Source organism: Ciona intestinalis, chromosome 12 (assembly GCF_000224145.3).
Source record: "Ciona intestinalis chromosome 12, KH, whole genome shotgun sequence".
Taxonomy (NCBI): Eukaryota; Metazoa; Chordata; class Ascidiacea; order Phlebobranchia; family Cionidae; genus Ciona; species Ciona intestinalis.
The window spans coordinates 1,462,356-1,475,297 of NC_020177.2; the positions used below are offsets into that span (position 1 = coordinate 1,462,356).

Consider the following 12,942-nt stretch of genomic DNA (forward strand, 5'->3'; position numbering starts at 1 on the left):
AATTGCGTCCTATCTTCCCCCACTCTACTATACTTAAAACTAACATTTTTGGACAACAATTTTTTATGAAAGGTATTTTTATGAAAAATATTTTCAACTGATTTTTTTTAACAGATGTTTAACATATCGCGGGAATGCCCCACAAAGTACCGAGTCATGGACGTGACGAGTCAGCAACTTCTACGAAGAATGATGCGGGTAAAATGAAAAACCTGGAAGATGAGTCGTCCCCGATTACCCTCGAAAAAAGCAACATCGTTATGCTGGGACCTACTGGTTCAGGTAAAAATAAAAACTAAAAAAGATTATGTATATATACAGTCAGGGGGTTTTGGGGGGTCGCGAATTTTTTTTGATTAACCCCCCCCCCCCCCTTATTTTTACTGTGGGGTAGGATGGGATACCTTTAGCAGATAATATCCAAATATTTTTATTCTATTTTCTCGGTATCATTTTTACAAAGCACATTCAAAAAACAAACAACGAACATTCAAAAAATTATAAAACCTAATCTTTACGACTCCCATATAATATTTATTCACAATACGATCAAGATATTTGGGTATGATGTGCTAAAAGTGTCCCGTCTCAGTATTGTGTATAATATACATTGTGGAGTAAGATAGATATATTGTTAGCACATATAGCATGTATGGGAAATTTAATCAGGAAATATAGGTTTATGAGCTTATGGTATATACTTTAACCCACCAGACTATATTTAAATCTTTGTGACATGCTTTCTGGTGTATATAGTGGGGTGGGGGAAGATGGGACACTTTTAGCACAAAATATCTAAATATCCTGGTCGTGTTGTAAACAAATAACAATGGTCTATTAAAGTCGCAAGGACAAGGTTTTATAATTCTTTAAATGTTCTTTGTTTACTACCAAAATGTACGAGAAAATAGAATGAAAAGGTGTCCCATCTTCCCTCATCCTACTATATAGGTATGATATTGATATATATAATATAAAAAATAAGTTTTAGTATAAAAAAAAGATAAACATAATTTGATAATGCAAAATAAACACTGTTTTCCTGTGCTTTCGTTTTTAAATACATTTTTACAGGTTTAAAGTAAAAATATTTATAGCACAGTGTGTTAATAAATTTAAATTTTTCCTTTTCTCCTACTGAAAGTTGATTTTCCATCTAATACACACCTTTTTATAACAAACACATAAATAATTGTTATATAACTTCACCCTGAGGCTATTGCTGGCAAACACCACATAATTCTGGGTTTTTAAACGGCAAAAATGCGATTTGAATAGTGAACATTAGCGCTTATTTTCTTCCAATTAAATGTAAATAAGTTTTTACTGTAAGCTTGTTTTAACGATGGTTGTTTTTTAACTATATTCTATCTTTTCGTTTAAAATATTTTTAATCCGCTACAGTAAAAGAGACAACTAAAAGTGATTGTTACTTTTATTATATATATATATATATATATATATATGATAAAGCCAAGCAAATGAATCTGTTAAAATATTAGAACAAATATCTAATTAATATTAAATTCATAAAGTGAAATGGTTCAATACCAAAACACTAAAACAACAGTTCCAATACTTATTATTCTGTGGATTTTTTGCAAACTCCAAATATTTATAAACCCCAATTTTCTATGTACATGCTGTTTCAGCCATGTGTCTCATAAGTTTTTAATCTAATTTTTTAATCATAGGCTACACAACACATGCTAAAACTATCCCTCCCCCCCTGCAATATGAAAATCTTGAAACCCTAAAAAAATTTTAAATGTATTGTTTTCACACTTTTACAGTAATATATTTTTAAAAAAGTTTTTCGCCGGACAAAAAAATTTCCGTTAAAAGTTTTTTTAAGTCAAAATATTTTCATATATATATATATATAATTATTTTAACTTTTTCTACTTTCAGGTAAGACATTACTGGCACAAACGTTAGCGCGATGTCTTGATGTCCCGTTCGCGATATGCGACTGCACGACGCTTACACAAGCCGGGTACGTGGGGGAGGACATTGAATCAGTGATCGCTAAGTTGTTACAAGACGCAGGGGGTCATGTCGAAAGAGCTGAACAGGGTAAGAACTAAGAACCATTGGTGGTGTATTTATATGATACTGTCTTCTTATCTGGTTAGAAAAACGTAGTGAATTTCCTTAAAGAGTTTTATCCGAAGGAAAAAAGTTCCAGCCTAAATTCTAGGCCCCATGGCTTGCCACCCTGCGGGACCTCACCCACATAAAATAGAATCTCACCCATTTTTTGGGGGTAATGGGTCAATTCTGGCCTAAATCCTAAGACCAATGGCGTCTTGCAAAAAAACAGTGTCCAATAAAAAAATGTCATAAGAAAAAACAGTGTTTAAAACAAACAGTGTCCAAAATACAATGTTCAAAAAAAAATTGTTCAAAAAAATAGTGCCAAAAAAACAGTGTCCAAAAAAAAATGTTCAAAAAAAAGTGTTCAAAAAAAATAGTGCCAAAAAAACAGTGTCCATTGTCTTCAATAAAAAAAACAGAGTCTTGCATTGTGACATCATATAACATTATGACATCACACAGGGATTGTTTTTCTTGACGAAGTTGATAAAATAAGCAGCGTGCCGGGAATCCACCAACTACGAGATGTTGGAGGGGAGGGTGTACAGCAGGTCAGTTGTTTATTGAGCACCTGCAGCGTTTTATTTACTATTATTTTTTTTTTCTGTTGATTATTTTTTTTCTAATATTTTATTGTTTCTATCGTTTTTGTATTTTTTTTTTTTTTTTATCTGTCATTTAAATTGTTTCTAATGATCTGGTGCTAGGAAAAGGTAACAAACAAAAATCAAGTCCAGTCAATTGAGAAATATATTTCGCCTAAATGGCATCGTCAGTCTCTGCAAAAGAAGCGTATAAAAATATAGCAAAGTAATGGAATGGAGAAAACCAAGGAACACAAACACCTGCATCTACGAACATTAAAAACAACAGAACAGGAGAGGCACGCTGGACAAACAGAGGAAAGCAGAAAGGTGTAAGCTAGAAAAAAAGACAAGGAAAGTAAAACGCGATCAAAAGCGAAAAACAAAAGGCAAAATAGTGGAAAACTATTTGATACAAAGTAGTATCATCTTCTTGATATTAATTAATGTTGGCCAAAATTTTATGGTACCACTTGTCCTCGCAAACATCTATTAGATTCGCCGGTGTCTGTTACACGAACGTGACATTATAACATTCTGCTATTGGCGGTTTTCTGGCGAATATGGTTGGGTGCCTGCACACATAATGATGAAGGAGTGCCGTCCCGTCATTGACCTCGGTAGCATCAAATGATCTCCACACGCTTCTATGCGCCGTCCAGCGGGTAGAGAATTTATTCTTGGTTTGGCCTACATATTGATTATTACAAAATTTGCAAGTGGCCACGTATATGTCGTAGCATTTGCAGTTGAGGGTTTGTGTGGAGGCACAGTACCTCGTGGCGTAGAAAGTTGCGTGTTGGGGGCGACCATGCTCGTTTTGTGCTGGCCGTGCATGCCACAAAGGGCACAGTGGTCACAGTGGCCACATGGATACGAACCGGTAGATTTAAAATTATCCTTCCCATGCGCAATACGCCAGTAGTTAGTCAATATATTTCGGAGGTTCGGTGGTTTTCTATAAGTAACGAGAGCCTTGGGCTGCAATTGCCGCTCCTTATCTGATAATTTGACTAGGTGTGGGAAGCTCTTAGCCCAAACCATTATTGTGGGATGTTCCTTGGTATCTGAAGACGTGTTGAACTGGTGTTTCCAAGTTTTAGCTTGTCTTAGAACATCGGTGACTAAATCTTTTGGGAAGCATGATGCGAATGCCTTAGATTCAAGTGGGCGCAAACTGTCACTGAAATCACTGTATCTTTGACTAAGTCGTCACAGTTGAAGAGCCTCTGAAAACATAATAGATCTGAAGGTGGCTCGCGGGTGATGTGAGGAACGGTGTAGATACAGTCGTTGTGACGCAGTGGCTTTTGTGTAATTGCGAGTGATGAAATTAAATGGTGACATTGGGTAAATGACATGGTCCACATCCAGAAATTCAACACGACCGCCATATTCCTTCATATTCGTTTTACGGAATGTAAGTTAAAGGCCATACCTTTAAAAAGTTTGGGTCGACTCGATTTCCGCAGTGATACCGTCTCCAAACGATATGAATAAGATGTCATCTATATATCTTTTGAATACTTCAGCCTTCTTTGGAACTGGACAAGCAGATAATAAAATGAAGTGCACAGCTATGTTGGCCAGTGAAACGGAGTTTTCTATTACCTTGCTATATTTTTATACGCTTCTTTTGCAGAGACTGACAATGCCATTTAGGCGAAACTTATTTCTCAGTTACTACTAGTGGTTGGTTAAACAAAGAATATTTATAGAATTATATACCCATATTTTTAAAACTCTAAAAGAGCATTGTTAATTATTATTCTTGATTAGAAAATGATAATATGTGCTAACGGTAAGCTTATCCATCTTACCCCACAAAACTATATAAAAAAATTAAAATATTTGACTTTATTCCAGGGTTTGTTAAAAATGTTGGAGGGGACCGTGGTAAATGTACCCGAGCGAAACTCTCGTAAATTACGCGGAGATTCAGTTGTCGTGGATACCACGAACATCTTATTTGTTGCGTCCGGCGCTTTTAACGGACTCGAAAAATTCATTTCAAGGAGAATGAATGAAAAAGTGAGTTTTTATTTGTGTTTTTTCTGTGTTTTTATTATTAAATATAAAATACATTTTTGTGAGTTGCTACTTGCTATTAAACTATTCATTAAAAATTGAAGGTGTTTAATAACAAAAGCATTTTTTTTTTAAATGTGTTTGTTTTTTTTGAAATTTTAATTAAATTAAAACTATTTTGGTAGTAAATAAAATTCTGCATTTTTTTATGATATTTATATTTTTTTAAATAAAAGTCATAAAAACACCTATTGGATGAAATATATTCATATTTTTCTGGTTAAAAATCGCTTTTATTATAACATTAATGAACCTAATTTTCATTCAAACAGTCTCTGGGATTTAGCCTTCATTCTAAAACATCAACAACGAAAAAAGATGAAATTTTTAAACAGACCTTGGGTTTTGAGCAACAACTTTTAAAATCAGCTATCGAAGAAAACAAAGAAAGAGATGAATTGTTGAAACATACAGAAGCAAGGTGTGTACGACGCCGTAACAAATTAGTTAGCGCGCCTGCCTGTAACCCAGAGGTAATGGGTTCAAGGCTCATCGCCGCTATCGTTATGGGCGTATGTGTCCTTGGGCAAGACACTTAACAGCAATTTTTCAACCCAGTGGTCATAATGGGTTGTCCAAATTATTAGCCACACATAAAAAAGTAAAAAATCTCCCAAAAAAGAATCACCCACAAAGTAACATACATGGTAACTCGTAAGCTGGCACGAGGTGTTAAACCTGTGAAATAACGACTGTCGTTTTTCGGCCACGCGAGGATAAAGTATGTTACATTCATTCATTCATGTATGCAGGTTGATATTTTATATAGGTCCTATTCCATGTGGGTGAGGCCCCCTGCGTGCCACACTATGGGACCTAGGATAAAATCGGCCTCATTACCCAAAAACTGTCTGAATACCCTACCATTCACAAAATACTAACAATTACTATTCTGTTACTTTTGCTATCGGCATAATGAAAATAATCTTTCAACGGCTTATCTGGTATGAAAAAAGTAGTGTATTTCGGACGATTAGTTTGATAACCGGTGTTTTTTTATACCAAATACCCTTTAATAACAAGTACACAATATTTCTTTACAGTGATTTAGTTGAATTTGGAATGATACCAGAGTTTGTGGGAAGGCTTCCCATCACCGTTCCTCTGCATAGTTTATCAAATGAACATCTGACTAAAATATTAACGGAACCAAGGAATGCTGTGGTTCCGCAGTTTGAGGTATTTTAACCTTATGCTCGCTGTCGAGTTATAACATGGGTGTCTTCTTATACACCAGACACACATGGTGTATTCATACACCTCATGCTCACTGTCGAGTTATAACATGGGTGTATTCTTATACACCAGACACACATGGTGTATTTATACACCTTATGCTCACTTTCGAGTTATAAACTTATAACATGGCTGTGTTTTTGTATTTATAATACACTTATGCTTACTGTCGAGTTATAACATGAATGTATTCTTATACACCAGACACACATGGTGTATCCATACACCTCATGCTCACTGTCAAGTTATAACATGGGCGTTTTCTTATACACCAGACACACATGGTGTATCCATACACCTCATGCTCACTGTCGAGTTATAACATGGGTGTCTTCTTATACACCAGACACACATGGTGTATTCATACACCTCATGCTCACTGTCGAGTTATAACATGGGTGTCTTCTTATACACCAGACACACATGGTGTATTCATACACCTCATGCTCACTGTCAAGTTATAACATGGGTGTCTTCTTATACACCAGACACACATGGTGTATTCATACACCTCATGCTCACTGTCGAGTTATAACATGGGTGTCTTCTTATACACCAGACACACATGTTGAATTCATACACCTCATGCTCACTGTCGAGTTATAACTTGGTTGTCTTCTTATACACCAGACACACATGGTGTATTCATACACCTCATGCTCACTGTCAAGTTATAAGATGGGTGTCTTCTTATAAAGTAACCAAATATGAAATTTTAATATAAATAAAAGTTTTGTTGATAAATTATATATTGACCCACAAAGTTATATACATAGTACCACATAAGCAGACACGAGGTGTATGAAACAGAACACCTGTGGTTTATCGACTGTCTTTGCCTTAACATGCAAAAATAATTAAGGTTTTCTTTATAATCTTATTTACAGGCATTGTTTAACATGGACAAGTCTGATCTTGCCATCACACCATCTGCATTACGTGCCATCGCTGACTTGGCTTTGGAACGAAAAACTGGAGCCAGGGGATTGAGGTCTATAATGGTAAGTAGAAAAACTTACCATTTTTTTTCGCAAAAATTATTTTTTTTATATAAATCGAATTAGTTTATTTAAACATTTAAAAAATTCATATTTTTAGAGGAAAAATGTGGATTTGTAAAGAAACTTTCCCGTTTTATAAAGTTGGGATGAGAAAGGAAATGAAACATGTCCCATCTTACAATAAACTGCTATTTTTTATTATATTTCAACAGATTACTGTAAAACATAAAAAAAGATTTTTTTTTATAAAAAAACTCAAAATAATTACTTTATATAAAAAGTAACATATTTTAATAAAAAAAAACTCAACAAATTTACCTAATTAAACATTTAAAATAATCATGGTCTTATAAAAAAACAGAAAGTATTTACTTTATTTAAATATAGGCTATATAAAAAAATATTTTTATAAAAAATTCGAAAATTTACAGGAACAACTTATGCTGGACCCGATGTATGACGTACCAGGAAGTGACATCATTGGTGTTTGTATCGATGATGACGTAGTCCGAGGGAAAAAATCGCCGCATTATATACGGAAGCCGGCAGCGGACGACAATGAAACTTCATACGAAGTTGCGCACGCCCCCGCTTCGCAAATCACTGAAAAAACTGAACCTGTAGCGGTAGCGGCAGTTTCGGATTAATTAGTACTGCAATATTAAGATGTTTGTTACTTCTGCCGCCAGGTGTAATGTGAATTACGTTTTTTTCGGCTTATCTGGTAAAAAAACTTAATTTTTCTCTAGCGTTTCGACTGGTATTTAAAAAGTCTTTTTTTGGTTATAAAATAAATGTTTTTAAATACCAGATATGCCAAAAATACTGTTAAAAATATCACTGCGTTTTTTTTCCTGGTATTTGGGGTTTTTAGACGGAATTTTCACGTTTTACATAATATTGAATCTAGGTGGAAATTTTCGAGACTTTTATTGAGAAATATCCGTTTAGATAGGCCCGTGTTGTTTAAGTTTTTGAAAATTTTTCATGTTTTTCTGAAACAGGATTCGTTTTTCGTTTTCATTTTGTACATTTCTTGTATTTGAGTAAAGCAGACTTGATTAAATAGAAATATCTGCACTGTCGTTTTTTCACAATACATTTCCGCGCAGATATTTCTTTGTTCAACATTAAGCACAGTTACGTGTATTGTGTTGGTCGTTATTTTTCTTGTAGGAGATTCCTGTAAATTGAACGTTCGCTATTTATAAACCATATACGTTGTATCAACATATTAAAAGATTATGCTGTAAAACCAAACCAAATAAAGCTAGAATGAATGAATGGAACTTGTTTATTCTCGCGTGGCGGGGCAACGGTAGTTGTTATATAGTAGGGTGGGGAAAGATGGGACACCTTTTAATTCTATTTTCCCGTTTGGTAGTAAACAAAGAACATTCAAAGAATTACAAAACCGCATCATCACGACTCCCATAAAGCGTTGTTAATTGTTTAAAACGCGACCAGAACATTTCGATATTATGTGCTAAAGGTGTCGCATCTTCCCCAAGCACCCTACTATTACCCTTTCTTGCATGGTAAAAAGTTAATGCGAATAACGATCCGCATTAACTCGTCATATGATAACTCGCTAACCGTGTTATTTTGCATGGTCATTGGTTTATGCGCGTATCAACATTGAGTTAACTTACTTAAGCGCAATATTGTTAAATCTAGTTTATAAAATAGGTTTTTATACTTTATGGTGATATTACCAGCTTAAAATTGTAAAAATAATACCCGAAAACGGTTAAGGTCTTAAAGGTGAAACTGTATACTTCCACCAAACTTGTTATTACTCGCATAATGCGAGTAATAATCAACCTCCTACAGCAGATGACACGCTTATGACGTTATGCGTGTTAGCTTTGCCTTTGCGAGTAAATATGCGAGTACTTACGCGCATAAAAGTGACCATGCAAAAAGGGTATATTTGTACCTCTACCATACATCGTCGTTTTTTTATTCTTTATAACCACGTGCAAATATGTTCTTCAAGTATAGTTATACGTATCTCTAGTAGGCCGTGGTTTCTTCTACAAGGGTTTAAGTTAAGTACTATTGCTACTGTTTAGTATTACCTAATTACAAACTATGTTTATATTTAGTGCTACTTAATTTTAAACTAGTATTTTAGTTTACTTACACACGAATATGGTTATTTATGAGTAGCCTATAATGTTACACAAAGATATATAATAATATGACAGTATTTCAAAACTACTCTTTGGTATTTGGGGACGACTATATTCATTTAATACCAACATTTTAATAAAACTACAAACCAAACCAGTGCAGAAAGGGATTTGTATTGCTTTTTTAATTGTGTTGTGTAAAACAAAAACACAAATTCAACAAAAACAAAAATTCATAAATTTGGAATTTAGCGTTTTTAATTCAACATAAAAGTGATCGTTCATTACTGGTTAATTATGCGGTTTAAAATCTGAAAAATTATTTTAAAATTTATAAATATGTATATAGGATTGGGGAATATGGAACACCTTTTCATTTTAGTTTCCCGTCCTATTTGGTAATAAACAAAGATCAAACAAAAAATTATAAAACCGTATCCTCACGACACCCATAGGCCGTTATTAGTTGTTTAAAACACGATCAGGATATTTAGATTTTATGTGGTAATGGTGTACCATCTTACCCCACAGAACTTTATATAGATTGGTGAAATATGGGACGCGTTTTTATTCTATTTTTCGCCCATTTATCCTAGAGTGCAAAAAATATTTTAAATTAGTATTGGAATATACGAGGTTATTTTATCTGCCATAAAATATTTAAGCCTTGTTAATAGGATATGCTTTATGAGTTACTATATATACAAGTCATGATATCGTTTTTAATTATATAACATTCTATATACTTTAACATAACTTTTATCTGTATCTTCGATTATGGAAGTAAGATCCAAATATAGTAGGTCGGGGGAAGATGGGACACCTTATCATTCTATTTTCTCGTCCCATTTGGTAGTAAACAAAGAACATACAAAGAATTCTAAAACCGCATACTCACGACTCCCATAGACCGTTGTTAACTGTTTAAAACACGATCAGGATATTTGGATATCATGTGCTAAAGGTGTCCCGTCTTCCCCTACCCTACTATATCAACAATAACTAAAATACGAGTTATAACAACAAAACGACATTGGTTAAAGTTATCGCGTGGTAAATGTGAAGCTCAAATGGGTCTGAACTTCATCTCTATAAATTTGAGGGAATATTGATGCCCGCGGAAGTGAAACCAACTTGAGGCGTTGTAGCTGTCGGTTTGACAGTTCAGATATTCCCCGTTTAAGTTGGCAGCATAACAGCTACGGTACCACCAAGCACCATGGGCACGCACGGCACAGTTACCATTACTCCGTAAATCATGATCCAGATCAAATGTTGTGAACCTGAGACCGTTGTGTGCTGTACTTAACGAATCCCCTGTAATATTTGATCAATTGTAATGTATGTAACTTACTTTATCCTCGCGTTGCCGAAAAACGACAGTCGTTATAACACGGGTTTAACACTTCGTGCCAGTTTACGAGTTGCCATGTATGTTTCTTTGTGGGTGATTATTTTTTTTTATGTATGGCTGATAATTTGGACAACCCATTAGTGACCACTGGGTTGGAGCAATTGCCGTCTTGCCCAAGGACACATACGCCCACAATGGTTAGCAGCGATTAGATTTTTTTCAATTTTAATTAAAAAGTTTTATAATGAAATTACCTGCGGTTCCCGAATATCCAGACACCGTCAACCTATATTGTTGCTCGCCCGACCCAATTGCGAATGAACTGAAAGAAATAATTTCTATAATTTATGTTTGGATTCCCCTCATTCATGTGGGATTAGCTTAAAGGGGCATACAAACGAAAAATCAAAATTCATGTATTGATAGATATGCTGAAATTTGATCTAAAGCTACCATCAAAGTTTTAAAATACAAAACAGCTTTTGAAAAAAATGAGTTTCAAAACCGCAAATTCGATCGCTAGAGTAAAAATTGGCCGTAGCGCAATGCATGGGAAAAAATATCACTCAATTTTGTTCGTTTCTAGTTTTTAAAATACTAAAGAAAATTCAAATTTTATTTCTGATTTTGTAGAATGAATGCTTTTTCTTTAAAACTAAATAAAAAAATGTAAAACATAGACTTTATTATGTATTAATTTTCGATTGAACAAAGCTACATAATATGCTGACTCGGCACTTTGCTGAGTCAGCATAATCTGGCATGTACCTAGGTTTGATCGAAAAATTAAAACATAAAAAGTTTATGTAAGTTTAGTTTTATTTTATCAATTTTACAAAGTAGTTGTGTTTTAAACACGCCCGTGTAATATTAAACTAATTTTTATAGAAGTTGCTGCTCTTAACAATATTCGCGAAACACCTCAACAAACGCTATTTTCAATAATTTTACGGTAAAATTACAATAGTTTTCCCGCAACAAAATATTTCATATTTACTCGAAAATTATCTCCACGGTTTAATTTGCAGCGAAACAGTTCACGCGAAAATTGTTACTTTTCGCTCATTGCTAGCTATCACCGGCAGAGTAAAAACTATTTCTAATCGAAATTTTGTCGCTATAGCGATGTGTGACGTCGGAAAATCGTCAGTGACGTCAGAAAATCGCCAGACTCTCTCGAATCGCCAGCCATATCGGCGCTATAGTGTAAAACCGCCTTTACCTGTATTTGGCGTATCTTCTATCATTCTCACAATCTTCTAATTCCACCCTCAGTTCGTAGCTTCCACTCGACGTTAGAGCGTGCAGGTTTTCTAATCCTTTACAACAACAAAAAATGTTTCGCTACTTTTGTATAAACTAGTCTCTTGGATACTAACCAAGCCAAAATTCGTTGCTTAGATTTCCGAACTTCTCTTGATACTCTGCCCAAGTTCGATAGAAGTTTTCAGACCCGTCAGTTCTTCGTTGGAAAACGTGTTTAAGTTAAACGTGGTATTGACAGCGGTTAATATCAAGATGTTTCAAACTTACCAACCAACCACCGTTATCTGTTGTTTGATCGCAGTAAACCTCCATAATTTGACCGTTCCTCGGGTTGACTATGGAATGAATTCCACTTATGTTTCGTCCCCAACTCAGCCCTTCTTTGCAATTTGCGGCCGGGGCTGATTTAAAACAACACCATCACTTATAAAACTCACATAAAATGCTGTTAACAAGTTTACCGAACTTACTTTTACTAACAATTCGTTCCAACTTTTGCACCCTCTCAATCAGTTCATTGTATTCCGTTCTACAGGTCGGATCACATTGGCCTACATCACCTTTTGGTCCCACAGGACCTTGCAACCCCTGTTCACCCGACGGTCCCCGCTTTCCGGGAAAACCTTGTTCCCCTTTCTGTGCTGTGTCGTCATTTCCGTATGGTACAGTCTCGGGACTAGAGCCCTGACCTTGAATCTCAACGGCGACGACGAGAGCAAAAACAGCAGCAAATGGTAAAATTGCCATAGTAAGTTTTTATACTTTGTTAGTTTTTATTCCCTAATTTCTGCTGATAAGCTAGTATAGTACAATAATCAAACAACTGTTTAATATCGATACCTTATAACACACTTGAGACAGAGAAACTTCACTTTCCTGAGCGTTTCCCGCTATATCAGCGTGTAATGTTTGACCAAACTGTAATGCCGCGGTATTATATGCTTACACGAATTTCGAAATTCTGAGGAATTTGTTATTTTTGTCGTTATATTTAGCTTAACTTCGTTGCTCCATACCCCGAGGCGAAAAGTTTCAAATATTTTTATTCTCAACAAGACCCTTGTGCAGGCAAATAATAAAACGCGTTTAAACCAAACAGAATAAATCGATTATTTGCTAAACCTATAAAGATACGCCACAGTAATTTTCAAATGCAATATAGTACAGTGGGGGAAGTTGGA

The 12,942-nt window shown here is 34.9% G+C and overlaps 2 protein-coding genes and 1 long non-coding RNA gene across 3 annotated transcripts in view; 2 read left to right on the top strand and 1 right to left on the bottom strand.

Moving 5' to 3' along the window:
* Positions 1 to 8,290, top strand: part of LOC100177682 (ATP-dependent Clp protease ATP-binding subunit clpX-like, mitochondrial) — a 16,745-nt gene extending 8,455 nt beyond the window's left edge. The window contains exons 4-11 of the mRNA XM_002119842.3: positions 115 to 282; positions 1,912 to 2,076; positions 2,560 to 2,648; positions 4,548 to 4,712; positions 5,042 to 5,190; positions 5,813 to 5,948; positions 6,893 to 7,006; positions 7,438 to 8,290. Coding sequence (XP_002119878.1) covers positions 135 to 282; positions 1,912 to 2,076; positions 2,560 to 2,648; positions 4,548 to 4,712; positions 5,042 to 5,190; positions 5,813 to 5,948; positions 6,893 to 7,006; positions 7,438 to 7,653 — 1,182 coding nt within the window. The 5' untranslated portion in view covers positions 115 to 134 and the 3' untranslated portion in view covers positions 7,654 to 8,290. The remainder of the gene's footprint in view (positions 1 to 114; positions 283 to 1,911; positions 2,077 to 2,559; positions 2,649 to 4,547; positions 4,713 to 5,041; positions 5,191 to 5,812; positions 5,949 to 6,892; positions 7,007 to 7,437) is intronic.
* Positions 8,291 to 8,938: 648 nt separating this feature from the next.
* Positions 8,939 to 9,295, top strand: LOC113474752. The gene is made up of 2 exons (XR_003396439.1): positions 8,939 to 9,075; positions 9,144 to 9,295. It is a non-coding gene; the product is annotated as an uncharacterized LOC113474752 (long non-coding RNA).
* Positions 9,296 to 10,097: 802 nt separating this feature from the next.
* Positions 10,098 to 12,669, bottom strand: LOC104266306 (ficolin-1-like). The gene is made up of 6 exons (XM_026837087.1): positions 12,232 to 12,669; positions 12,029 to 12,162; positions 11,875 to 11,971; positions 11,718 to 11,814; positions 10,750 to 10,817; positions 10,098 to 10,458 (listed from the first exon to the last, which is right to left on the bottom strand). Exons 1-6 carry the CDS (start codon positions 12,506 to 12,508, stop codon positions 10,208 to 10,210), a joined length of 924 nt encoding a protein of 307 aa, XP_026692888.1. The 5' UTR covers positions 12,509 to 12,669; the 3' UTR covers positions 10,098 to 10,207.
* Between the last annotated feature and the right edge of the window lie 273 nt (positions 12,670 to 12,942).

What these genes read in the sequence shown, in the direction of transcription:
- LOC104266306 (XM_026837087.1), bottom strand. Translation starts at nt 12,508, where the DNA reads ATGGCAATTTTACCATTTGCTGCTGTTTTTGCTCTCGTCGTCGCCGTT. An exon ending in CAGATAACGGTGGTTGGTTG is followed by an intron (nt 11,972 to 12,028) that starts GTAAGTTTGAAA and finishes TAACTTAAACAC; the next exon opens with GTTTTCCAACGAAGAACTGA. An exon ending in TGGATATTCGGGAACCGCAG is followed by an intron (nt 10,459 to 10,749) that starts GTAATTTCATTA and finishes CAAATATTACAG; the next exon opens with GGGATTCGTTAAGTACAGCA.